Source organism: Leucopleurus acutus (assembly GCF_964270905.1).
Source record: "Leucopleurus acutus genome assembly, chromosome: 1".
NCBI classification, from domain to species: Eukaryota; Metazoa; Chordata; class Mammalia; order Artiodactyla; family Delphinidae; genus Leucopleurus; species Leucopleurus acutus.
The window spans coordinates 173,169,889-173,196,689 of NC_139142.1; the positions used below are offsets into that span (position 1 = coordinate 173,169,889).

The following is a 26,801-nucleotide window of genomic DNA, read 5'->3' on the forward strand; positions in this document are numbered from 1 at the left end:
GTCCCCAGGGAGAGGACAGAGCAGTGGACGCAGTGACCTCTGCTGTATGCTCTTCCCCCAAACCTGGCCTTTCTTTTGCTTTTAATTCCCTGGGAGTCCCTACAATCGCTGTTACCTGCTGTAGCAGGGCCTTGTTTTGTCTGAGAACATGGTTTCACAGTCTCTTCTCCCTTCAGAAACAAAGTCGGGGGAGGGCAGCTCCAGCTTGTGAAGTGCATCTGTGCAGGTGGCCTTCCCAGCCCTGAGCACAAGGGAAGCCTCTGCAGGAGGGTTGGGTCCCTGAGGGACCCCCTGGGGTCTGGCCAGGAGCAGCTTCTGACCTGCTCTGATTGAGGCCCTGGAGGAGGCTTTCTGGGTGATGCTGGCCTGGCCCAGGACACCACCACTGCTTTCCTTCCCTGTCGGGCGCTTCACTCCCAAATGTCACCCCCCTCACGGCTCCAGTGCGCTGGGGTGATGACAGGAGTCTGGCTGCTGTTCTGACATTCTTCTGGCCAGGGCCTTAGGGATGCCTGGGTGCTTCCCAGAGTAGCCATTTTCACAGGGAGTGGCCAGAAGACTCAAAGAGCCCTATCACTAATACTCGTGTGCACGCCCCGTCACCGTCAGTGTGGAGCGGCCTCACTGTGAGCTAACTTAGGTGACTTTACGTGGCTTAGTCTGGAGACCAGAGTGGGCCTCACGCTTCCACAGCCTCTGTGTCCCAAGGGGCCCTGCCCACCAGCTGCAGGCACAGAGGTGGGGGAGAAGCAAGAGCAAGTGCTAGGCCTGTCCCCCGGTCTTCTGAGCACAGAGTGCACGAGGAACAAGGCCCCACTTTCTTGCCTTTTATGGTGTGGAGGCGCCTCCTGAAAGGAGCTAGAGAGAGTAGGGCAGAGGGAGCCTGCACGGCGGAAGTGCCCAAAGTACCCCTCTATCACTTACCTGGAATTCAGTGGAACAGTTTAGTAAGTTATCTTTTTTCTCCCCCAGTTAAAATGTGTATGTTTCTTGAGAGTAAGTACCATCTTAATTTTCTTTGCGTAGTCGTTGCTCGGTAGTTTATTGAATGTAGAAGAGGTTCAATAAGTATATGGTGATTAACTGTAAGTAATGTTCTCTTCTTATTAAAAAAATAGCAACTACAGAATAGCTTGATGGAATTTGGGAAACCATGGAAGATGAACCCGGGAGATGGAGCATTTTATGGTCCTAAAGTAAGTAGGCCATATGCTTCAAAAAAAGTAGAATTTAACAGAAAAATAAAACCTGTCTCTAAGAAAACATCATTTAATTTACAGATTGATATAAAAATCAAGGATGCTATTGGCAGATACCATCAGTGTGCTACAATTCAGCTGGACTTCCAACTGCCTGTAAGATTTAATCTTACATATGTTAGGTGAGTGATTGAATGTGATAAATAATGTAGGACTCATATCTTAATTATTGTCATTTGAGCATTAGCAGTACAGAAACAAGTGTCAGTGAATGTCTGTCTGTGTGCAAGATACTCAGTATGTATTTGTTTACCTGCTTGTAATCTAGTTGGAGGTCAGCTTTAGTTTTCTGGTTAGAGCTATGAACAAAGGACGTGGAAACATGACCCAAACAGAGAAATCTCCCTGAGGCAGAGGGGGAGACTTCATAAAGGGCTGACCCTGGGTCTGTGGCTTAAGGATGGTATTTACCAGGGAAAGCAGAAGAAAAAAGGCAGTTTCATCACTGCAAACCAACAACTCCTTTAAAAATTTTTTTCTTAACTCACAGTAAAGTTGACTTTGTGTGTATATGTGTGTGTGTGTACAGTTCTGTAAGTTTTAAACATCATATAGAGTGGTGTGCCCACCACCACGATTGTGATTCCATCAGGCAAGCAAATTCCTGTGCTGTTCCTTTACAGTCACACTCTCCTCCCACCCAGCCCTGGGCAGCCTCTGACCTCCTCTCCATCAGTTTCCCAGAATTCCACAGAAGTGGTATCATACTGTATATCACCTTTTGAGGGTGGCTCTTCCTGTCAAGGGTGTGCATGGCATCAATGTGACTTGTCAGCAGTGATGTAACCTCCATCACTTGGTTAAAATAAAGTTTGCCAGATTTCCCCACTGCAGTTACTGTTAATTCCCTTTCCATAATCTGTTTTTTGGAATTGAGATTTTCCTGGTGATGAATATGCTGAGTAGGTTTGAATTGCATCCCAGACATTGTTAATATTATATTGTGAGATGCTGGATCTTGTTTAAATCCTAAGGGGATTGTTGACTTTTTAGCAGTCATTCTGCCTGGGCAGGTTCAGGCTGTAATTTCTAACCCGCCTTCTGTGGTTCCAGCGTCAGCTCAGTTTTCTGAGCCTATACAGTCGACCCTCTGTATCCATATCTGTATCCGTATCTGTGAAGCCCATGGATATGGAGGGCCGACTGGGCTCACTGTACCAGCCATTGTATATAAGGGATATGAGCGTCTGTGGATCTTGGCCTCAACGAGGCCTTCTGTCCTGTGTGCACCACCCAGGGGCAAAGTCCCACAGTCCAATTCTCAAGCCTTTTATGTGCTGTTAGGGTCGGATCCAAGCATGTGCGATGAGAGGTGAGGCCAGCGAGCTCATACACCCCTTTATGGGGCAGCTCTTCTGTGCCCCCTGCTCTCTGTATTTTCCTGACACTTTTTAGTTCCCTGAAGTCCCTTTCTGTAGTCCTGTGGCCAGAACGCTGGGCTTTAGCTTCTCTGCTCCGCATGCTGTTTCCAGGGCTATCTGTTTCAGAGACCAGGCATCAGGAGGCCATCCAGAGAGAGAGAGCACAGGGATTCACGTACGCTTGGGATCACAGCTGTTCGGGTTGGAGAGAAGGATCCCCTTCCTTGGAGTTTTAGGTGCCTGTTTAGTCTCTGTGCCACTGTGGGAATGCTGGGGGCTGGAGGAAGAGAGGAGAAAAAAGAAACAGAAGAAAACTCCAGGATGTCCCCCACCCCCACTTTTTCTGAAACTTAGCAGTTATTTTCTGGCTCTTGTCAGAAAGTGAGGATATCTCCTGAAGCTTTTCCTGTCTGCACCTGGTATGTATGCTTGCTTGTGGGCTGTCTCTGAGTCCAGGCCACACAAACTGGAAGACAAAATTACAAAAAACTAAGTGCAGTTTGGTGGCACTTCAGATTCTGGTCTTCTTCGGCAATCCCCCGGCACTCCTCCCAGCCCTCGGGTGGCTGGCTGTTCTTCATGTTCTCTCCAGGGTCCACGTCTGCGTTCAGAGAGAGAGTCAGGTGTGGCATGCTTACTTCATTCTGCCTGGAAGCAGCTTCTTTTTAAAGACCCTTCCACTGACTTGAATTAGACAAAAATCACAACATCATTTCTTTAAACTCTCCCCTTCTCACCATGTCCTGTTTTAGACATGTGGTGTTGATTAGATAATGTGTTGAGATCTCTTTCACTCAAGATTATTAATTTAAAAAATTAATTTAAAAAGGAAAAATTATTGGCATATTTTAAGTCTAATAATTTTTAATAGAATATTTTCCTAATAAGATTCTTATAATAAATGAACAACCACCAATTTCGCAGAGTGTAGGATTTTATGCAGTGATCTCAATTTATGTTCAACCAACAAAAATTTTATTTCGGATTCTCCAACTTGTGTTTTGATTAATGGTTATAGAGCTACACTGAGAGTTACATCCTGTGAGAAGGTAAAGAGCTGAAGAATAGTTGAAGTGTTCATACAAGGAGTTACATCAGGACATGAGAATAATAAAAATTCTCAAAGGTTAAAGGGGAAAGCACGGAACTTTCAAGAATAAATTCAGGCCTTTTGGAAAAGATGGTGTCTTAAGTTCATATTTGCAAAATCATCTTTCCCCAGTAACCTACCAAAATGAACAAAAGGAATTAGGGGTAGGGGGACTTTATGCAAAAATGACCCAACTAGTGCAACAAAATTTGAACACTACTAGCCATCCAAGGGGGATGTGGAGGAGCAGTAGATCAGGCAAGCCATCCACCCATCCATCCATCTACCCATCCACCCATCCACCCATCTACCCATCCACCCATCTACCCATCCACCCATCCATCCATCCACCCATCCACCCACCCACCCACCGATCCACCCACCCATCCACCCATCCATCCTTCCATCCATCCACCCACCCACCCACCGATCCACCCACCCACCCACCAATCCACCCACCCATCCACCCATCCACCCACCCATCCACCCATCCATCCACCCACCCATCCACCCACCCATCCACCCATCCACCCATCCATCCACCCATCCACCCATCCATCCATCCATCCATCCACCCATCCATCCACCCATCCACCCATCCACCCATCCATCCACCCATCCACCCATCCATCCATCCATCCATCCACCCATCCATCCATCCATCCACCCATCCATCCATCCACCCACCACCCACCCATCCACCCATCCACCCATCCACCCATCCATCCATCCACCCATCCGTCCACCCATCCACCCTTCCATCCATCCACCCATCCACCCACCCATCCACCCATCCTTCCACCCATCCGTCCACCCATCCACCCATCCACCCATCCACTCATCCACCCACCCATCCACCCATCCACTCATCCACCCACCCACCCACCCATCCATCCACCCATCCACCCATCCATCCATCCATCCATCCAGCCATCCATCCATCCATCCATCGTCCTAGGTGTTGTGTGGACAGTGGGGACTGGAAAGCAGAAGTGGAAGCAGTGGTCTGTAGGCCAGGTAAGAGATGATGACAGAACATGGTGGCAGTGATACATAGAGATGAGAAAAGTGGAGGTATTTGGGGTATATTTTGGAGGTAGAACCAATGTGATCTGTTTGTGGCTTAGATATGAGGGGAGAAGAGGGCAGGAGCAGCGAGTTCATCACCTTGATCAAGTAAGTTTTTTACCCAAGAAAGCAGGGGTGGTTTTGGACTTCCCTGGTGGTCCAGTGCTTAAGACTCCACACTCCCAATGCAGGGGGCCTGGGTTTGATCCCTGATCAGGAAACTAGATCCCGCATGCTGCAACTAAAGATTCCACATGCCGCCAGGAAGATCCCGCACACAGCAACCTCAGCTAAGACCTAGGTGCAGCCAAATAAATAAATATTAAAAAAAAAAAAAAGAAAGCAGGGGTAGTTTAACATTATGAAGTGTATTGTCACCCATTACCTTCAACAGCGCTGAAAGGCATTGGATAAACTGTAACATTCATTCCTGTGAGAGGAACAGAAATAAATTTTCCTGTAATGGTAAGGAGTATTTATTAGAAAACAACAATAACATCTCTACTTAGTTGAGAAGAAGGTGACTAGCCTATTTGTACTCTTACTCACATTGTTCTGGGATACGTAGACATATTGAAATAAAGAGCCAAATTTTCATTGTATGTAGATGCTAAGATGTCTAGAAATCCAATAGAATCAGATGGAGAAAAATTAAAACTGATAATAAAGTAAGGTACCTAGCAATAAGGTCAAAATGCAAACATCAATTTGCTTTCATATATATTAGCGACAACCTGCTAAGAAGTGCAATGGAAAAAAAATTTCAGAAACAGTAACAGCAACAATAACAAAAACCAAGCAGAGGGGCTTCCCCAGTGGTGCAGTGGTTAAGAATCCTCCTGCCAATGCAGGGGCCTGGGAAGATCCCACATGCAGCGAAGCAGCTAATCCTGTGTGCCACAACTATTGAGCCTGTGTGCCACAACTACTGAAGCCCACGTGCCTAGAGCCTGTGCTCCGCAACAAGAGAAGCCACCACAATGAGAAGCCTGCGCACCTCAATGAAGAGTAGCCCATGCTCGCCACAACTAGAGAAAGCCCGCGCAAAGCAATGAAGACCCAACACAGCCAAAAATAAATAAATAAAATAAATTAAAAAAAAAAAACACAAGCAAAATATCTAGGAATAAACTTAACAAGGAATATAAATATATAATATTTATTTGAAATATATACCATAAAACTTTATCAAAGGCAAGAAAAACCAGTTGTTTAAATGAAGATTCACACCACTGTTGGACTGGGAAGAATCAATATTGTGAAGATACGAATTCTCTTCAAATGTATCTCTAAATCTAATGTAATTCCAACTAAATCCACGAGGATTGTTTGGGGGAACTTGTCATTAATTCTAATGTTTACCTGAAAGTATAGATGTGTAAGCATAGTTTAGGTCACTCTTTGCCCTTCTTAAGACTAGACCTGATTTTAATTCTTTTAAAATAAATGATGGGACAGAAATTTCTGGTACCCAGGGGCCTGTGAAAGGATCATGCTGCTTCTCTTTCATTCCCTACACAGGCAACATTATGCGACATTCAGGAATATACCATGCTGTTTCCAGTTTGTAGAATGAATTATTTCTTCACATATCTGAGCAGGACTGGACTCAGGCCCCCCAGCCCCACCCCAAAGCTTCTGTAGGATTGACAGAGGATTTGGCCTGCAGTCAGTCTGCCGTGGCTTTTAGCAGAAATGATTGGCAATGACGATGTCCAATGAAAACTCTTTTGAAGTGAGTTTAATGAATGAGTCTGTTTTTATTTGTCTGTTTGCCCTGTGTGTATATGTGTTTTAGTAGTAAATAGCTGGTACAACGTTTAGATAAAAATTTGTCCTAAGAACTTTGTAAGCATCACATATTATTACATTTGTTGCAGTAATGTGAAATTTATCTTTCTGGGAAAAGTGTGCACAGATCTTGGAGTGCCTGACTTTATTACAATTAACAGTTGTAATTTGCTTTTTACATCTTTTTTTGAAAGGGAGGAGAGAATTCTCAAATGTAAGGAGAATGTCATGAAGGTTTCAGGTCTGTAAACGGAATTTGACCAGTGGACTTCTGGAACAAGTATCAGGAACATTTTGAAATATATCAGTAGTATGGGGGCATAGTGTTTACAATATGGCAGTGTGTTTACAGTGGATGGTGTCAGGAATGGGTGCATTTGGACCAAACCAGGTTGGCTGTGAGTTGACATTTGCTGATGCTGAGAAAGGGTTATGTGGGAGTTCATTATACTATTCTCTCTACTTTTGTATATGTTTTCAATATTCTCTAATAACTACTAACTAACTAACTAAGGTTGGTAAATTTTTTGCCAGCCACCGTGGTCATACCATTAACCCAAACTAATAGAATACCAACATACTCTATTACAGACTACAGAAACCCATTTTCTTTATTTTTGCAATGTCTTTGATAATTGTTCAATAAATTAGTGGTGAAGTAAGCCATAGTTCAAAATAAAGTTAATTTAAAAAATATGATTTGTAAAATTGCCTCTCAATATGAGTAAACTGGTAGTTTCGAATAAAACTGGTAGTTTAGAATAATCAGTAGATTTGTAATAGAGATAGTGATCTAATATCATGTTGCTTTTTCCTAGATGATATATTTTACTTCCCTTTGGTTTATAAAAGATACCATAGGGCTTCCCTGGTGGCGCAGTGGTTAAGAATCCACCTGCCAATGCAGGGGACACGGGTTCAAGCCCTGGTCCGGGAAGATCCTACATGCCGCGGAGCAACTAAGCCTGTGCGCCACAACTACTGAAGCCTGAGCGCTTAGAGCTCATGCTCTGCAACAAGAGAAGCCACCACAATGAGAAGCCCGTGCACCGCAACGAAGAGTAGCCCCCACTCGCTGCAACTAGAGAAAGCCCACATGCAGCAACAAAGACCTAATGCAGCCAAAAATAAATAAATTTTAAAAATACTAAACTATTAAAAAAATAAGAAACATAATGCAAAATCTCTTTAAAAAAATAAAAGATACCATAATTTGAAAGAAAAAAACCTTTATTTCTAATTAATGGCACATTTATGTTTAAAGATAATTTATGAGTAATCTGTTGTTTTACCTAGTTTGGGAAAATACCTTTTAAATATAAGGTAAGAAGATAAAGTTATTTATGAATCTTAAGAGAATAATTAAATGTATAATTTTCGTTTTTTTAGTAAGGATGGGGATGATAAGAAGAACCCTGTGATCATTCATCGAGCCATTTTGGGGTCAGTGGAAAGAATGATAGCCATTCTCTCAGAAAACTATGGAGGAAAATGGTAAGTGATATGGAAAAGAAAAGCTATATGTCTACTGTTCTTAGAAATCATGTCTAAAAGATGAAATTAATATGAAAAAATTGGTGGCTCTTGCCTTATAATTAGCAAGTATCCAAACAGCAAATAAAAATTTTTGTGGCATCGGCCAGACCAGAAAACAAAACGAAAACAAAGGCAGCGTGGCATAACACTACCATTTACCTTTTTGGGATCTCAGTAAAAGTAAAAAGTAATCTTTTCACCTGTGTCAAACAAACCCCTCAAAGATCTAGCCGCTGGAACATATATGGCCCACACTCTCAGGGCACCATCTCTAGCTGTACTGCCCTCCTTCCTTCCGCTATGCTGTTGACCTCACAGCCCCGTGACCACAGACTTAGGAGGAAACATGTAAGCCTGGTTCACACATGGCCCCAAAGCCAAAGAGAACCGCTGCAGTGGCATCCCCCTCCAGGGATGGAGGGGGAAGGTGAATGCCCTAAGTGCAGGCTTTTGAGTGGTACGTCTGGTCACCGTCTGTGCCCAGAGGGAAAAGTGGCCAGATGTGGGTTACATTGATGCGTGGGATCTGGTTATTGCTTTGGCCACAGGGTCAGAGACTTAAGAGATAATTAGGTTGGAAACCAGATGACAAGTAGATTTGGTATGTGGATGGTCGCTCAGAATGGGCCATGGGGATGGTATTGCCCGAGTCTGTGTCTGTCCCTTAGATTTTATTTGCAATCCTAGAGAAGTATACTGAGGTGTCATGGGGGTGTCCAATCTATTACAGGTACAGAGAATCCAAAACTGTAGATATGAATATGTGTGTGTGTGAATTAACATGTTTATATTTCTCTCCAGTTGATTCTGTTGTAAATAGTTAACATAGTGAGAGATGGTGGGTTTCGCAAGAGAGCAGTAGAACTAGGGGATCAGGAGATGGTGTGGGCACACCTCCCTGTGGAGACACAGTACCACCCTCCACAGTTTACACAGCAAGCCTTTGGACACCTACCAAGTTGTGGTGGAAATCTCCCTGAGAAATAAAAATAGAAATGTTTAAAATGTGGCTCTCTTGAGTTGGTAGGGCTGAAGCAGGGGTGAGAACAGAGCTCAAAAAGGTGCATTTACTTTTCATTTTATAATCTGTATTTCATCATGTATATAATTACATTTGTCACATGTATTATTTTGCTTTTGTAATTTAAGAATAAGTATGTAAAAACCTATATGCACGAAGTGCCGTCTGGTAATAGTCCCCGTGCATTTCCTTCCACCTTCAAACTAAACATGCTGAAGAAAAAGGCAAACATTTCCCACATCAAACATTGCTTATACCCACCTTTCCATCTTTTAGAACATTTTCATTTTGAGGTAACTGTAGAATCATTTACAAAGAGGTCCAGCCCACCTTTTACCAGTTTTCCCCAATGGTAACATCTTGCAGAACTGTGTACAACATAACTGGGGAGTGACAATCCACCAACCTCATTCAGGTCTTGCATTTGTGCACACGTTGTAGATTCGTGTACCCGCCAGTCAAGGTACAGGACAGTTCCATTACTTATAAGGATCCCTCATGCTGCCGTTTATTTTATGGCCACACACCTCCTACCCCATCCCTGTCACCATCCTCCGGCAGCCACTCATCTGGTCTCCATCTTCATAATTTTGTCATTTCCATAATGTTACATAAATGGAATCACAGCGTGCAGCCGTTGGAGACTGACTTTTTTCACTCCTTGGATGGAGTTGCCTTGAGATGCATCTGAGGCATCTCAAGTACCAGTCGTTGGCTCCCTTGCACTACTGATGGTGTTCTGTAGTGTGATGCACAGTTTGAGCATTCACTCGCTGAAGGGCATTTCGGATATTTCCAGTTTGGGGCTATTATACGTAAAGCTGCTATAAATGTTAGTGTGCAGGTTTTTGTGTGAACATGTTTCCATTTCTCTGGGATAAATACCCAGGAGAGCGGTTGCTGGGTTGTATGGTCAGTGATGTTTAGCCCTTTCATCTAGCTGCCAACCTGTTTTCCCTCCCTTTCCAACCAAAATGCCCAGTTTCCCCTTTTGTCTCCTCTATTGCCTTTTAATACAGTTTGCTTTATTTCCACACCCCTCTACTGAACCTGCTCTCTTGTGAAGTCTTACTTAAAAAGAAAAAAGAGTCTTTGGTTGTTTTTTAATCTTGTAATAAATGGTCATTTTAAAAATACGTATTATATTTTTCAGGCCTTTCTGGCTGTCTCCTCGTCAGGTAATGGTCATCCCTGTGGAGCCAACTTGTGAAAAATATGCACTTCAGGTAAAATTAGAGACATTTAAAGTACATAATCTTGGCATGTGGTCTGTGAACGTCATTGATTTGGAATTCGCACCTTAAAATATTGCATAACTAATACATTAATTTACCACCTCATGTTTTCAAAATAAATGTTTTCAGTAACACCTGAGTCGTGTCTATGTAGCTGTATCAGAACTATTTTATTTCTTAATGTTTTTGAGAAATTGGTGTTTTAAAACATCTCATAGTTATTCTTTTCCTTGTGGCTCTATTAGGAAGAATACTTATATTATCTGTTGCTGTGTAACAAATTACCCCAAAACTTGGCAGCTTAGAACAATAAGCATTTATTATCTCAGTTTCTGTGAGTCAGAATCTGGGACAACTTGGCTGGGGACTCTGGCTCGGGTGCCTGGTGAGGCTTCTCAGAGGTCGAGGCAGGGGGAGTGACTCAGCACTTTAACCTCATCTCAGAAGTGGGGTGCCATCACTCTCCCTCCACTGTGGTCACAGAGACCAACCTGGTACAAGGTGGAGGGGACACACAAGGGTGTGAATACCGGGGGGTGGGACCCTGGGGGTCATCTTGGAGGCTGGCCACCGCATTACCATACACAATGTATTAATGAAAGTGTCTCATTCTCTTATAGGTATCCACTGAATTTTTTGAAGAAGGATTCATGGCTGATGTTGACTTAGATCATAGTTGTACACTAAATAAGAAAATACGAAATGCACAGCTGGATCAGTATAATTTTATTTTGGGTAATCTAAATTTGTATATATTTTTCCCAAATGCTTGTTTTTTCACCTTAATTCCAAAAAACCCCAAAAAACAAAATAAAGAATATGGTATAACGGCTTGATTATGACAAATAGCTGTTGAATACTTATACACAAAGAAGAGTCTGTGATGTTCCTGGCTAGATACTTTTTGTTATTTGCCAGAAAAGAAGAGTTATGAAGTTTCACATGGATCCTGTGGTGTAGTATTACTAGGAAGAATTAATAACTCAAACCGACAGTGGAAAATGATCTTAGTAGAATTATACTCCATATGTTTCAGTCATGTGATAGGCCTGAAATAATCTCCTTTGCTTTTCTGGTTTATTAGAAATCTTTAGGATTAAACTAATGACTAGGAGATGTTCCAAATTTAAGATGATCAAAAGAAAAGAATTAAGTGAAAAAATAAAACGTCCTTGAGGAACATGAGTAATTAGATGCAGAATCTAAAATTTTGACTGTAAAAATGATTCAAAATCAAGGGAAACTTATTTATATGCCTGCAGGCATGATATGGTTATGTCCTATAAGTTGAAAGTTTGTGTAGAAGGCAAAATAAATATGCACAGGGCTGTCCTATGAGCAATTTGTCATCAAAAGTGTTTGTAGTAGGTACTGTGATGCTTCAATCAGCCTTCTTGTGGTGGCAGAAATTTCAAATTAGCTTAGACACGATGGAATGTATTGGAAGGGAGTTAGAGTATCTCGTGCCATGGAAGGTAGAATTAAGTAGCCAAATCATTAGAAAAGTAACTGGAAGGGGAACTCAACCCTTACCAGGACCATTTCTCCCCATTTCTGTTCCCTGTTTTGATCTGCTTCTTTATGCTTCTCTTGATCTACTTTATTCCCCTTACTTGCTGGCCAGTATCTTCGTTCCAGACAGCAAGAAACATGGCGGCAGAATTCTGCATCATCTCACAGTATGGGTCATTAGTGAGAACAAACCTTTTACATATATTCCAGAAAATTCTGTTGGCCGGTTGGGCACGTGTCTGGTGCCCGCCTCTTGATTCATCAAGTGTGCCAGGTGGAGTCAGGGGGTCTTTAGGAACTCCCTCCTCCCACCGGTACCCCATGACCACCACAGGTGTTCTCGAAAATGGACAATAGAGAGATGGGATTAGAAGTCATTCCTTGTCTCAAGAAATTTACTCTTAAGAGGATGACCAAATGGACATTAGATTGATATTTGGTGATTAGTACTAAGAAGAAAACTTAATAAGACACATGCCATATGACTGCTGACTTAATATTTAGTAAATTGTTGATTGTAAATATATTTCCCTTTGTTTTCTACAGTGGTTGGAGAAAAGGAAAAGACAAATAATGCCGTAAATGTTCGAACAAGAGACAACAAAATTCATGGAGAGATTTCAGTAACTTCTGCCATTGATAAATTGAAGAATCTCAAGAAATCACGTACCCTGAATGCTGAGGAAGAATTCTGAAGTCCTTTCCTTGTGCTCACATCTGTGTAACCTTGTTCTGAACCCTGAACATGCATTTTCCTTAATTACCATTCATACTTCTGAGAACTTAGGACCCACTATCTGGTCCACTGATGGGCACAGTGAGAAGTGAGACGGGGAATGAGTGGCTGATATGCACAAAATCTGATTCACTAATGTGTCTGCGGACAATGAGAGGACAAGTGTGGGAAATTTTAAATTTCCCAAGTATCTTGAGAGACTTCAATGGGAAAATGTCGTTCATCAAAGAGGGAAATAAAAAAAAAAAAAAAGAGGGAAATACTAGGAAATGAGCATTATGAGATGTTACTGTTAAGAATTCTGATTTTCAAAAGATAAGTTTCAAAAGTCTGCAAAGCTTTTTGAATATGGGGTGATATCTTATTTTCTAATAACATTATGCCTCAGGTATTTTTTAACTGAAGTTTTACTAAAGTTCGCACTGAAGCTTTATTTTTCTTATTTTTGGCTACACCCCACAGCATGTGGAACTTCCCTTATCAGGGATCGAACCCATGCCCCCTGAAGTGGAAAAGTGGAGTCTTAACCTCTGGACCACTAGGGAGGTCCTGAAACTTTATTTTCAAAATCAGAATCAATTTGTTTTAACTAACCAACAATCACAAAAGAAGAAGCTAGTACTAAATATTGGATTACTAACAAAGGATTCTGAACTCAAAGAAATTCAGTGTTGTGCAATCTTCTGTAGTTTCCACTATAGGATAAGAGTTGCCATTTTAATGCTTCTAAATGACAATTGAACCTTATTTATCTTTAGAAAAAATAAACTCTCAAATAAAATGTGTTATGTAGTGCTTCCAGGGTTTCACCTATAGGTTTATACCATAATAATTTGCTCCCCTAGAGTTAAATTACTCTTCTGATGGGATGACATTCCACTGATTTACAGACTCAAGTGGATTTCTGATTTTAACTGAGAGGAATACCTTACTGCTCAAAACAATTAAAATGGCTTTATGTCAGTAGTGAATTTAGCTACCAATCAAGCAGTATTTTTTGTGTTTATTTGGTTATGTGCTGTGGAATTCAAAATAAATTTAAGACCTTTTCTCTTTTCTGTACACGCTTATCATTTAGCTTCCTGAAGAGTTGGAAGACAAACCAGCAGGGCTGACCGTGAACAACAGGACTGAACTGCACGGGTCCACTTACCCGTGGGTTTTTTTCAATAGCAAATACTAGAGTATACACAGTCCTACCCGCAGTTGGTGGAATCTAAGGAGGTGGAGTCACCGATAGGGAAGAACCGAATGAGGAGGACCCGCTCTAAGTTACACTGCGCCCCTCACCCCAAAGTTGTTCAAGGGTCAGGCCTGTGTGATGGAAGGTGCAGATTGTGTGATGTACCTGTTTAAGCTAACTTTAATTGAGGCCAAGCACTATTCGATACATTCCTTGAATTCACCAAACGTGCTAGTGAGGCAGGGGGCGTCAGAAGACTCCCCATCCCCACCCCAGACAACCTTGTGTTGGGTGGGCGGAGAGAGGGAAGCCCGTGCTCAGCCCAGCACGAATGTTGCTGCGGTGGGAACAGGTGCGGATCGCTGTGCCGGCCGCAGGGAGCCGCGGCCTGGGAGCAGCTCCTTCCCGGGGCGGGCCTCCTCCAGGGGGGGTCTGGGGGCCTGATACCCGCGGCCGCACTTCAGTCCGGCTTCTCCCCGCCTTCGAGGAGCGTCTCTGAGGACTGGTTAGACATCCGAGCAGGGCGGGCCTGGAGAGATGGTCGCGGGGAGTGGGTCCTTGGGGGCCACCTGGCACACCTGGGGTCCTTACCGAGCAGTCTGGGCCAGTTTCCTCATCTGTAAACAAGAGGCTTTTTAGTCTGACAAAAACGTAACGTCGTCAAACCTCCGCACGGTACCAAGAGCACAGCAGCAGTTTTTGTCTCTAAACGTACAGATCCGGCCACAGGTATACAGCGGCCAACTTCCCACATTTCCCCGCCTCTGCTCTCGATCCCTCAGGTGTGACTTTCGGGGTCCAGGTGACCTTTCCGTGTCTCCATCCGCCGGGGGAGAGGTGAACGCCTTGTCACAGGCGCTGGCAGCCCTAGGAGGCGGGGCGCGGGGAACTCGGGAGGAGGGGCCGCGCCTGCGCCGTGGACCCCTGGCCCCCCCAACTCCTCTCGGCCCGGCGTGCCCCGCGGCCCGGAAGTGTTTCCTCTGGCAAGATGGCGCGTGCTGGGGTCCTGTTGTGGAACCTACGTTGCCTGTGTCGAGTGCTGCTATTCCTTTCGCAGTTCTACATCCTCTCGGGCGGCGGTGAGTTGGGGGCAGGGGTCTGCGCCGGGCCGGGCTGAGGGCTGGGGAACCCAGGACCGCGGGGACCGTCGGCCTGGGCCCTTGGGCGGAGGCTGAGTGCGGGCGGAGGGCGCGGGTTGCTACAGCCGAGTCCGGCTCGTCCTGCCGCCGCCCCTCGGCTCAGGGAGCCGGAGCCGCGAGCCTCGAACTGTGGGCCTGGGGGCTCGGCCTCGGACGCGGAGCTGGGTCTCGGCACCGCGCGTCGTCTCCAGTTGCCCGCAGACCTAAATTGGTGTCGACCCCATTGGGTTTCATGTTCAGTTTCCCGGCGGTCAGGCCGAGATGTTTGCCCGAGCAGCTGTGGGCCTGGCGCGATACACACATAGCCTGAGGTCTTCGTTTCTCTAATCATAGGATCCTTCAGTGTAGAGCCTTCGCAGCCGCTGGCTCAGTCCGACAAGGATCCGGGCCCCACACGTACGTTCACAGTAGTGCCCAGGGCAGCAGGTACTAGACGTTTTCTCTTCTAGTAAACGTGTATATTTGTATCTAGTGGTCTCTTTCGTTTCTTTTTGGATAAAATTTCTTGTAGAATATGACATCAGTTTTCATGTTTTGAACATTTTATTGATTGCATTTTAGATATGTGAACTGAAGGCAGATGGATACCTTTTCTGTAGACAGTCTTGGTATTTCAATACTTTTGACATTCCTGTCTCATCTTTTTCCAGTCCCAGGCTCCTCATTTCCATTTCTTTATTTCAAGTTTTTTCTTTTTTCCGCTTCATCCATCAAGATAACCTTCAACCAACGCTTCTTTCCCTTCAGAAAATTTCTTGTGCTTTTGGAACCCTGTTCCTGATGTTGGATATTATTAAAGGCTCCCCCAGGGCTGTGTGAAATGGAGGGATTGCAGAAGGACTGGTACAGACCTGGCATCTATCTCTGGTGGTGCTGCTGGGAGCTGGAGCAAAATATTCACCTTTTTGGGTTTCCGTTTTCTCATCTTTTTAAGGTCGTGGGGTTGTCCTGGCCCTGTAAATTCTTGGCTTTGTGATTCTAAGTGCCCATCCTCCAGCCACGGTAGTAATAGGAACAAAAGAAAAGAAAATTTTCTTTTCTTTTGTTCCTATTACAAAAGGGTATAATAGGAGTTATACCCTTTTGTAAGTATACCCTTTTGTAGGTATTTTGTAGAATTGCCCACTTAATAGTGACTTTAGGACCAGATTTAAATGAGTATTAGTGTGTTTTGCTAAATGGAACTTTGGTCTCTGTAGTTTCATCCCTTTAGAGTTCCATTACTTCAGTAAATTGAAACTGGCAGACATATTTTACTGATTCTATAAAAGACTACTAGAAGACAGCAGCATACTTGAGTTTAAAACAGATTATTTTATAGAGAAAGCACAAGAATTTTTTACTCTCTTGGACGTTTTTGAAAGCTTCTCTTCCTGAGAATACTGGTTGCAATTTTGATCCTCTCTTAAGTGATAGTAATATATTATACTCCCAGCTAGGCTGGCTGGAGAAACTTACTGCAACCCACTGAATAAGTTACTAATATAAAGAACTATTTTGAACTTTGGTACTGTAAAATTGTAAATGTTACTTGCAGATGGTGGCTTGTTGAAGTACCAAAGTGGAATAATGACAGGACGTTTTTCTAGGGTTGGTACCTTGTTGTACCGATTGATTCACTTAGAGGGTTAGGGGCTTCACTTACAAATTCGTGAATTCAAGTGAAAAGAACATTGGATTGGAAACTGAGAGGTTTGGGCTCTGGTTCCAGTTTTGCCCTCCCTCTGTGATCTTGAACGAACTTTATCATCTGTAAGCCTTCGTTTTTTTCATCTTGTAACATGATAGACTTTTTGAGGTCCTAATTTATTCCTAGTACTGTATATATGTTATGTTCATGATTGTGTTCCTTAAGCTTAGAAAATTGCTTTCCTCTGTTATTGTAATCAGTATTCCAAGAGAATAAGCTTCTCTCTCACCTCTCACAGAAAGCACCGATATCCCACCTTATATGATGAAGTGTCCGAGCAATGGTTTGTGTAGCAGACTTCCCGCAGACTGTATAGAGTGCAAGACCAATTTCTCCTGTGTCTATGGGAAGCCTGTCACTTTTGACTGCACAGTCAAACCTTCTGTTACCTGTGTTGTAAGTACTGCAGCTTACTTATTCTTAATAAACTGATCGTAAAGCTCGAGTTATAAGTAGAGTTTAGACTTGACTATGGAGGAAATTCAGAAAGTGCTCTGCATTTTAAAAGTAAGATTTGAGGAATAAAGTCACCTTTATCAGAAGATGGAAACTTCCATCTCCAAGTAAGGTTTGGTTGCAAGGGTTCAGATAGCAATTTTTTGACATGAGGATAAATTGAAGCAATTGTCAGACTTCTTACAAAAAGTAGGAAGTAAAAGCTCAAACGCACCAACTGTTGCCCATTAGAAATGACCCTGTTACAGTGGTCACTCCTGCAGCCCATCTCTGATATGTTGACAGCCAGGAAGGAGCCTACAAAGGCTTCCACAGTTGGTGTTCCTTAGCATGCTCTTGGGATACCTGCTTCAGAGCCACAGTCTCCTGGCGGCAGCCCCACACCTGTTGAATGTGACAAGGGCAGGGAGACTCGTGTATCTGCATTTTTGAACCGTTGGACCAGGGAAGTTACTGCAAACTTCATTGTAGTCCCAGCATGTGGGTGAGATAGAGAGTAGAAATGAATAATGAGGCAGTGTTTTACTCTTGGACCTGCCATGACTAGCTCTGTGATTTAGTCATCTGTCTCTTGTTAAATCAGGAGATGGGCCCAGAACAGCTTTCCTAAAGTGTTTCCATGGTGCCCTCTTTGTGGGAGATGGTTGAGGAGGAAAACATAGATTCCATACCATATTCTCTATCTCTGTCTTTTTTCTTTTTTTTAAGGGAAGCAGTAGGAAGTAAGATTTTTCTTTTAATTAATTTATTAATTTATTTATCTTTGGCTGCGTTGGGTCTTCGTTGCTGCGCACAGACTTTCTCTAGTTGCGATCGGAGGTTACTCTTCGTTGCGGTGTGCAGGCTTCTCCTTGCGGTGGCTTCTCTTGTTGCGGAGCATGGGCTCTAGGTGCTCAGGCTTTGGTAGTTGTGGTACATGGGCTTCAGTAGTTGTGGCTCGTGGGCTCTAGAGTGCAGGCTCAGTAGTTGTGGCGCACGGGTTTAGTTGCTCCACGGCATGTGGGATCTTCCCATACCAGGGCTTGAACCCCTGTCCCCTGCATTGGCAGGCGGATTCTTAACCACTGCGCCACCAAGGGAAGCCCACCATATTCTCTTTTGCAGATTCCCTTTGACCCAGCGATTCTAACTTACTTGAACAAGATACCTTTCCCCGTCGGTTCTTTGGAACTTGGTCTGCAGAGGGCTAGATTAGAAAGTTCCTTCCACCCCCCAGGCTCTTTCTCTATTTCTCCTGAGGTCTAGTATCAGGTGAGGGCATGAGGGAGGCTTCACTCCAAAGGGGAAATGAGATTTTATGTGTTCTCAGTGTCTGGACATAGTGTTTGTAACTGTCAGTATTTGTCATTTTCTTATATCAGAGTTACCCTTTAAAGTGTGCTGGAAAATTGAACTAGTTGCTGGGTAATCTTCATGACTGCCCTTGGATTATCAGTTAGTCTCTGTTGCTGTATCTTACATAGAATTTTCTCCCTACTTACCTAATGGCGAAACCTGTTTGAAGGCTTTTGAAATTGCGTACTTCATTGGTCTGGCAGATAGTAGGTACCTTGTGAAAAATGAGAAAACTGATGGCTGAGGAGAGCTTTTCCAGAATTAGCCTCCTTTGTTTGCCTCAGTGTCTGACATTCATCTCTCACAGCTGGTTCCTGAATGAAACATAGTTCTCAATTTCTTCCTTCTTTAGGTGTTCCAAAAACAAGTAGTTTCATTTAGCGGAAAATAGCAGAGAATAGGAGAAATTACAAAGCTTAGGGAAGTTTCTGAATTCCTGGGTGCTGGTCCCTGGTGCATCCTCACCCCTTGGCTGAGATGTGCCCTGGATGGGTTCCTTCCCTTCTCCTCCCGAGGTGCTTTCACCTCACCTGCTTCCTGACTAGCCAGTCATCGCGAATCCTGTAAAGTAGCAGATGCCCAGCCTGCAAGTGTGGCATTTGAAGGCAGCCTCAGGAGTGTCTGGTGGTCTGTTTCTTCTTAAAAATGAAGAGCAGTCAAATAATTGGCTGTCAGGAGCCACGGGCCCCAGGACTGCTGCGGCCAGGTGATCTGGGGCAGGCCATGCATTCTTCCCTTGTTTGTTTAATGACCACCTGTAGGATCCTGTCTCGCTAAATAAGTTAGCATTTCAGGAAGAAATAAGCTGTGACCATCTGCATATGCAGGTGCACATGCAAATGCTCATCCTTTCGCTGTGCTGCACTCAGCTCTCTCCCTCTCTCCTGCACCTTATTTTGAACTTCATATTAATGGAAAGAAAGAAACTCTTCTTGTCCTTCTAATGCATACTGCATAGGGACTCAGAGCAAGGGAACCTTACCTGGATTACACTAGTCAAAGAAATTGTTTTATAATGGTCCTGTTAAGTATATAAATAGAAATTAATGCAAAAATCCTCCAACCCCTTTCATATCAGCTAACTCCTGCTCCAGCTATGATGGGAACTATCAAGCCAGTTACCTCAGCTGGAAATGTGCTTGATAGAAACGCTGCTTTCTGTTCCTTGGAGAAGAGCTCAGTCTGCTAGTGTATTTGAAGCAAGTTTAATTCCTTCAGATAGGTTCTGTATCCTTACTAATGACAGCTGTTTCACAAAGGGAAAGGTAACAAATCTTTTTACTACAGATGAGCTTTTTTGGGATTCTATACTTTTTTGTGGTGTGAAAATGGATTCAGTAAATGCTGGGGTGCCTGTGTAGCTATATGGAAAAAAGTGGAATCCTGTTTTATCCAAAGTAAATTCCAGATCAAAGATTTAATGTGAAAAAGTGAAACCACAAAGTACCAGAGAAAGCATGAGATAGTTTTGTTATAATCTCAAAGTAGGGAATATTTTTCTAAGTATGAAATAAAATTTAGAAGCCATAAAAGAAGGAATTGATAGATTTGACTACTAAAAATTAGAGATTTCTGCATGACCTAAAAAAAAAGCATAAAGGCCAACGATAAATGACAAACGAGGAAAAAGTATTTCTAACACACGTGACAAATAATACACTAATATCCATAATATATAAAGACTTCCAAAAAGCCAATAAGAAAAAGATGACAGTCCTATAGAGAAATGGTTTTAGGACATGAACAGAGGGTTCATAGGAAAGGAAATACAATTGAACTTTCAATGCATGAAAAAAGTTTAATTTTTCTCATGATTAAGTACAAATCAATGCGTTTTGTTTTGTTTTGTTTTGCGGTACGCGGGCCTCTCACCGCTGCTGCCTCCCCCGCTGCGGAGGACAGGCTCCGGACACGCAGGCCCAGCGGCCATGGCCCATGGGCCCAGCCGCTCTGCGGCATGTGGGATCCTCCTGGACCGGGGCACGAACCCGCGTCCCCTGCATCAGCAGGCGGACCCCCAACCACTGTGCCACCAGGGAAGCCCAATGCATTTTTTAAACTATCAGATTGGCAAAACAATCAAAAAGTTTAACACTGAGTTCTTAAGGGTGTAAGGGACAAACACTCCTGTATCTTGTTAGCAGGCGGGTAGGTTAGTCAGCCTCTTGTGAGCACTTTGTCTTATCTTTGAAACTTATAGATGCACATAAGCTTTGACCCAGCAATTTCATATTTAGGAATTTATCTTACAGATATTACATATTGCACGTGTATGCAAATAAATATGCCTAAGGATATTCTTAGCTGCTTTGTTCACACAGGCAAGATTGGAAACAAGCCGAATGTACAAAAGAGAACAGTTTAATTTATGGTCCACTGTGTAGTGAAATAAATACATTGCAGCCATTGAGAAGAACTAGGCAGCTCTAGGGATATTTATCGATATCTATAGAATTAAGTGAAAAGTAAATATCAGTGGGAACATTAAATTAAAAAAAAAAAAAAGAAACGTATGTGATGTAAACGTGCCCATGCATAGAACAGACTCCCTGGAAGGCCAGAGTGGGTGAGCAGTGCTTGGTGCTGGGGAGGGCAGTGCTGCTGAGGGCTGGGCTGCACCAGCCTTCTCCTCACTCTCCTGTTGTCTCCAGGAGTTTGTACCACGTAAACTTATTACCTAGTTTTAAAAAACAATTGATAAGAAACGTGTTATGGATGCATCACTAGAAATATGCAGACATTTAAAACAATATTGCTTAACTCATGCAGTGCCTTACTCAGTTTCAAATACTGTCCATAATAGGAGTTTTGCATTAATCAAAAAAGTTAATCAATATAATACTTCCAGAGGTGATTGTGTTACCATTTAAATATGATTTTGAAAAATATTTATGACAATATAATGTCAAGTGGATACAAAATGTTTTCAGTGTAATTCCACGTATGTAAATCTGTACTATAGGAAGGAAAAATGAAAGAAGGTTAAAAGTGCTTGTCTCTGGAGAGGTTACAGGTTTTTTCTGTAATTTCCAAATGTGCAACATATAAGAAGATGGACTGCTCTTATAGGCAGAAAACAAAATAAGGACATTTAAAATTGAAATGAAAAAAATCTCTGGTCTGAAAGTTCAGGGCCCACAGTGAACACTTGCTCATCAGCCTCTCTATGCAGTTCTTTCTAAGTTGGGAGTGGTTTTCTGGGGCTGCCTATGGGTCGGTCCTGCTGGGTGCTCGTGGGTGTGTCACAGCAGTGACAGCCCTGGGGCTCTGGGCCACTCGCAGGATGGCTCCTAGGGAAGAGTTGAGACCCGGTGGCCAGGCTGTTCCTCCAGGAACAGGGCTCCTGCGTTCTGCACTGTCTTGCAGCTCCGTGACCTTGAGCAGAGGGACTCATCTGCCCTTTGAACTCTCTGTGACTCCGAGGCTTTATAAAGTACATTTTCCTTTTTTCTGTGTTATAAAAGTACACATGTGCATTATTAAAAATTTAGCCAAAGTAACAGTGATGAAATAATCTTATTCTGAAATAATCTTTGTTACTTTGATGTGCATTTATCTAGATATTTTTTGTTAGGTATATATTTTTGGTTGTATATTCATGATCATAGGATCATAGCATACACATTTGTATTGTGTACATATTGGTTTGATGCCTGTTTTTCTGCCACTTCCTCCTAGGTCATAAAGTATTTTAGACACTTGGTGCCATATGACTGTAGTTTTATTGACCTATTAACAAACTACTGTATTATGATTGAATAGTTCTGTGTCCTTTGGTACGTAGGATCAAGACTTCAAATCCCGAAAGAGCTTTGTCCTCAACATGACTTGCAGGTTCTGCTGGCAGCTTCCAGAAACCGACTACGAGTGCTCCAGCTCCACCAGCTGCATGGCGGTGTCCTGCCCGCGGCAGCGCTACACGGCCAACTGCACCGTGCGGGACCACGTCCACTGCCTGGGTAGGTCGGCGTTAAGGAAATCTGTGAGCAAGATATTTTTTCTACGCTTATTTATGGAACTGTAACCAGAAACTTAAGAATTAAATTTTAATTGTTTCGTCAGAAATATTTATTAGCACTATTTTTAGTTATGCCAGTTCTATTTTAAAATGTAATATTTGATAAAACAAAAAATGTGTAAGGTATAAAGCATAGTGTATAATTGAGTTTCACCCAAATTAACAACTAAAGCAGCGTGATGCCATTGAAACTACCAGAGTGTGTTTCCTGCACGCAGTTACCCTGCCTCTTCTTCAGAGGTAACCACCCTTTTGGATTTTCTTATCATCTCACTTCCTTTTCTTTAAATTTTTTGTAGTTCTATCACATGAATGTACTAGAATATAGTGTGGTAAATTATTCAGTAGTGCATGTTTTAGAATTGTATAATATAGACTGTTTATGGTCTTCTGAGACCATCTTTCAACATCATGGCTCTAAGATTCTTCCATTTGTCTTCTCTTATTACAATTTTTTTTACTTCTATATAATAACTTGTAAGATTGTGTCATAGTTTATCCTTTCTCCACTGTATTTGGATTATTTACAGTTTTTTTCCTTACAAATTGCGCTGCTGTTAAAGCTTTTGTCCATGTCTCCTGGTTGCACATGTCCGTGTCTCCTGGTTGCACATGTTTGTCTGGCATACACTCTTGCATGTGTTATTTTCCAGGACGGTTGTATCCGTTTACATTCCCACCAGTGGTTACACAACTGTTCGTGATGATCCACATCCTCTCCAATACTTGTTATCCCTACGTTTTGTTTTTTTTTCTTACAGACTTCTAGGAATTCTTTTATATTTTGGGTAGTAATTTTTTGGTGTCCCTAACATCCTCTCCCAGATTTTAACTCCCCCCACAACCCCTTTCTTTTGGTATCTTTTGAACAGAACTTTAAATTTTTAGTTAGTTGAAGTGTTTAGTCTTTCAGAGTTAGCCCTTTTTTGTTGTAAGAAATCTTTCCCTACTCCAGATTCATAATTTCCTGTACGTTCTTTTAAAAGTTGTAAATGTGGCCTTTCACGTTTAGGTCTCTAGTCCCCTGGGGTTGGTTTGGTACATGGTGTAAGGTGGATTCAGTCTCACTTTTTCTGGCTGGGACAGCCCAGTGTCCCAGGACTCCCGGGCGGTCTGTGGGCCCGCTCCCTTCCCGGTGCCTGGTTTGTCTGTCTCAGCCCCACGTTACCCACGTTTTCACAGCAGGTGGGGTGTTTTACCTTCTTCAAGCTGTGATCCTTACAAAACTGATTTAAATGTCGAGTCTGTGCTCATAGACAGTCAGGGCTTTCTTTTTACCATTCATTGTAGTGAACATTTACTTTTGTAAAGAAAGTTGGCTTTTTACATTGTAAATCACAAGGCCCCTAGTTATAATTCAGTCTCTGTGTGAGTGTATTTTTATACCCGTGTTTTTATGTGGAGTGTTTTCCCTTTTTTAAGGTAACCGTACTTTTCCGAAAATGCTGTACTGCAACTGGACTGGCGGTTATAAGTGGTCTACTGCTCTGGCTCTGAGGTAAGCTCTGTTTCTAGTAAGTCGGTTGCCATTTGGATTTCGTTGGGGTTGGTGGGCTCTTCCAAGCTCCTCCTCCATCCACTCAGATCCCGCCGTGTGTTCAGTAGACCATAGGGACAGCACTGTGGGAGGTTATTTAGGTGGTCAGACCAGTACCCTCGTGGAATTTAATGGCCCGTTGCTGGTTTTCCTCCCGAGATGACCTGCACATTCTAGAGGTGACTGTAGTCATTACTAGAGATCATTAGAACCAGTCAGTGCTTCCCATCCTGAGTGTACCCTGAATTAGTAAAATGCCATATACTAATTAAAGTCGGTAGGTTTATGATGTATATCTTTAATTTTCAGTAATTTTCTTCTTTATTACAAAAAATAATACATGCTCAGTACTGAAAACTGGAAAAAAATGAAAATGACAAAGAGAAACATTGAAAATCACTTATAATTCCACCATTCAAACATACTTATAGACTTACAATTTTTACATAAAAATTTGCTTGTATTAGTTAAACTTTTCAACAGTTTGAAAAGAAAATTGTACCAGTTCTTCCCACCGGAGGGAAGGGCAGGTGGGGTGCTGGTTAAATGATTCTGTGATTAGGAAGGTAGGCATCTGCTGTTGGAGGTTTAGGGTAAGAGTCTGAGGTGGCCTGTGGTGAGACGCGGGCAGGGCTTCTCAGCCTTGTCATTGTTGACATTTGGGCCAGGAACTCTGCTGTGGGGCGTCCTCTGCAGAGCAGGATGTTCAGCAGCATCTCTGGACTCCATTTACTGCGTGTTAGCAGTCTCCCCAACCCCCACTGAAGCTGTGAGAATCAAAAATGCCTCCAGGGGTGGCCAGGTGGCCCCTTGTCGGGAACCACTGCATCAGGGTTTGGGCTGGGGAAGAGGAGGATCCTGCTGGCAGGAAAGCACAGCTGGAAAGTGAAAGACGGGTCCACGATAGAAAATTAGATGCAACGACAGATTTGGTGACACCCAGCGTCTTTGTCAGCAGTGGTTCACATTCAGACTAACAGCTGACTTTCTGCTTTTCAATAAACTTTTTATTTTGGAATAATTTTAGATTTAAAAAAAAGTTGCAAAGCTAGAGATTTCCTGTACACCCTTCACCCAGCTTCCCCCACATTGTTGACATCTTAAATTACCGTGGCACATTTAATAGCTGATTTTTTAAAAATAAGAATAATTTCCTTCTCTGGGCTCAGCATGGTTTTTTTGAGAATATTCACGGTGAATGTGATAATGCCTGGTGTTTGCTTCTTGGTACTCGGGGTGGGGGATTGGAAGGGTGTAGATGAACCAGGGATGGACACATGTTGATAACTATTGGAGCTGGGTCATGGGTGCTGTTCTCTTCTTTTTACTTTTATATGTTTGGAATTTTTCATAATAAAAGCTTTAAAAGAAATACAATGAGAAGTTGTCCGAATATTGTTAGATTTTAGAATTTGAAGGAACCTTAAAAGTCATTTATTCTGAACATGAAATTTTTAAAGATGGGTGACTGACAATGTTCACGACTTGATCTGGGCGGCCATGCGGTGTTGGCTGCCTGGCGATGCCACCTTCGACCACCATGTTCCTGCACTGTCTGTAGGACTAGCCGCACTTTGCTCTCCTGGATGTGCCATTTCAAGGTTAAAAAAGCAACAAGCTCGATTTTCTTGAAAAGAGAACCATTAGATTTCATTACAGCTAAAAAGTGTTTACTTTTGACAATTAAACGGTCTTGTTGCCCATGATTGTTTAGTGTTGTACGTTTGTGAGATAGTCACTGTGTCCTGATTAAGGGATCTGGTGATTTGAGGCCCTTTCCCACATGTGAGTTAGCGGTTACTGAGGCGCAGTAATGCAGGCGCAGTCGGGGGGCCGTTGATGGACTCCAGGCCTGTTTGCTGTTGCAGCATCACCCTTGGTGGGTTTGGAGCGGACCGCTTCTACCTGGGCCAGTGGCGGGAAGGCCTCGGCAAGCTCTTCAGCTTTGGGGGCCTGGGAATATGGACGCTGCTCGACGTCCTGCTCATTGGAGTCGGCTACGTGGGACCAGCAGATGGCTCTTTGTACATTTAGCTGCAGTTGCGCGCTTCAGAGGGGAGCAGTGCTTAGAAAACAGCCTCTTCCCTGTAGGAGTCCATGTGCTGTGAATGGTGTATGTGTATGTTTTTAATGTACAGCATCTGTACTTTGCCTGCCTTGATGAAGGTAAAATAAAAAACACTGAACTGTGTTTATCTGGAATTTGTTTTTATTTGCCTGAAGTCTATTTTTTTTTCCGTGAAAAAATTTAAACATACTTAAACTAGAAGAACAACCTGTGCAGCGACTGAAAATCTGTTCAATTCGTAGACTTGAGTTTTATATTGCTTACCTCAAACTGTGCCACATGTATCTCCAGCCTGAGTGTCATCTGCCGTAAAGAGCTTTTCAACTATAATTGCAGAAAGTGGGAAATGTTTTTATTCTTTAGCTAAATAAGATTACCTAAATTTTCAGTCGTCTCTGAGCTTTGCAGTGTAATGTCTATGGAGTCTGGTCTTCATATATGACTGTTTGAAGTAAACTGCAGAAATTTTGTGTCTGGTTCCTGTGATTGGAATTTTGTTAGTAATATAAAATGTTGCAAGAGTACTGGAGAATTAATAAAACTACAAGTTACTTTAAAAATTTTGCAGACTTCTTCCTGTTATGTTTTTTATATTAAAACATAATCTTGAATAATCCTAGCAACTTTTATTATTAAGAAGTATAATATTTATTTTTCAGGGCATTACTCCATTCTAATAGATATAATTGGCTGGCTCATTAACACACTGGAAGTGTTAAAAAATGTGTTGGTGTGATAAATGGTTTTGAGTCTTTGTAAGATCTGT

The 26,801-nt window shown here is 42.8% G+C and overlaps 2 protein-coding genes across 2 annotated transcripts in view; both read left to right on the forward strand.

Moving 5' to 3' along the window:
- TARS3 (threonyl-tRNA synthetase 3) overlaps positions 1 to 12,661 on the forward strand; it is a 51,522-nt gene extending 38,861 nt beyond the window's left edge. The window contains exons 14-19 of the mRNA XM_082851553.1: positions 1,119 to 1,196; positions 1,281 to 1,381; positions 7,959 to 8,063; positions 10,280 to 10,352; positions 10,982 to 11,096; positions 12,420 to 12,661. Of these exons, the coding sequence (XP_082707679.1) occupies positions 1,119 to 1,196; positions 1,281 to 1,381; positions 7,959 to 8,063; positions 10,280 to 10,352; positions 10,982 to 11,096; positions 12,420 to 12,568 (621 nt within the window). The 3' untranslated portion in view covers positions 12,569 to 12,661. The remainder of the gene's footprint in view (positions 1 to 1,118; positions 1,197 to 1,280; positions 1,382 to 7,958; positions 8,064 to 10,279; positions 10,353 to 10,981; positions 11,097 to 12,419) is intronic.
- A 2,111-nt stretch (positions 12,662 to 14,772) lies between these two features.
- On the forward strand, positions 14,773 to 26,542 carry TM2D3 (TM2 domain containing 3). The gene is made up of 6 exons (XM_082855636.1): positions 14,773 to 14,871; positions 15,265 to 15,357; positions 16,860 to 17,017; positions 22,197 to 22,371; positions 23,853 to 23,928; positions 25,836 to 26,542. Exons 1-6 carry the CDS (start codon positions 14,781 to 14,783, stop codon positions 25,999 to 26,001), a joined length of 759 nt encoding a protein of 252 aa, XP_082711762.1. The 5' UTR covers positions 14,773 to 14,780; the 3' UTR covers positions 26,002 to 26,542.
- The last annotated feature ends 259 nt before the right edge of the window (positions 26,543 to 26,801 follow it).

What these genes read in the sequence shown, in the direction of transcription:
- TM2D3 (XM_082855636.1), top strand. Translation starts at nt 14,781, where the DNA reads ATGGCGCGTGCTGGGGTCCTGTTGTGGAACCTACGTTGCCTGTGTCGA. An exon ending in CTACATCCTCTCGGGCGGCG is followed by an intron (nt 14,872 to 15,264) that starts GTGAGTTGGGGG and finishes CTCTAATCATAG; the next exon opens with GATCCTTCAGTGTAGAGCCT. An exon ending in TCTACTGCTCTGGCTCTGAG is followed by an intron (nt 23,929 to 25,835) that starts GTAAGCTCTGTT and finishes TTGCTGTTGCAG; the next exon opens with CATCACCCTTGGTGGGTTTG.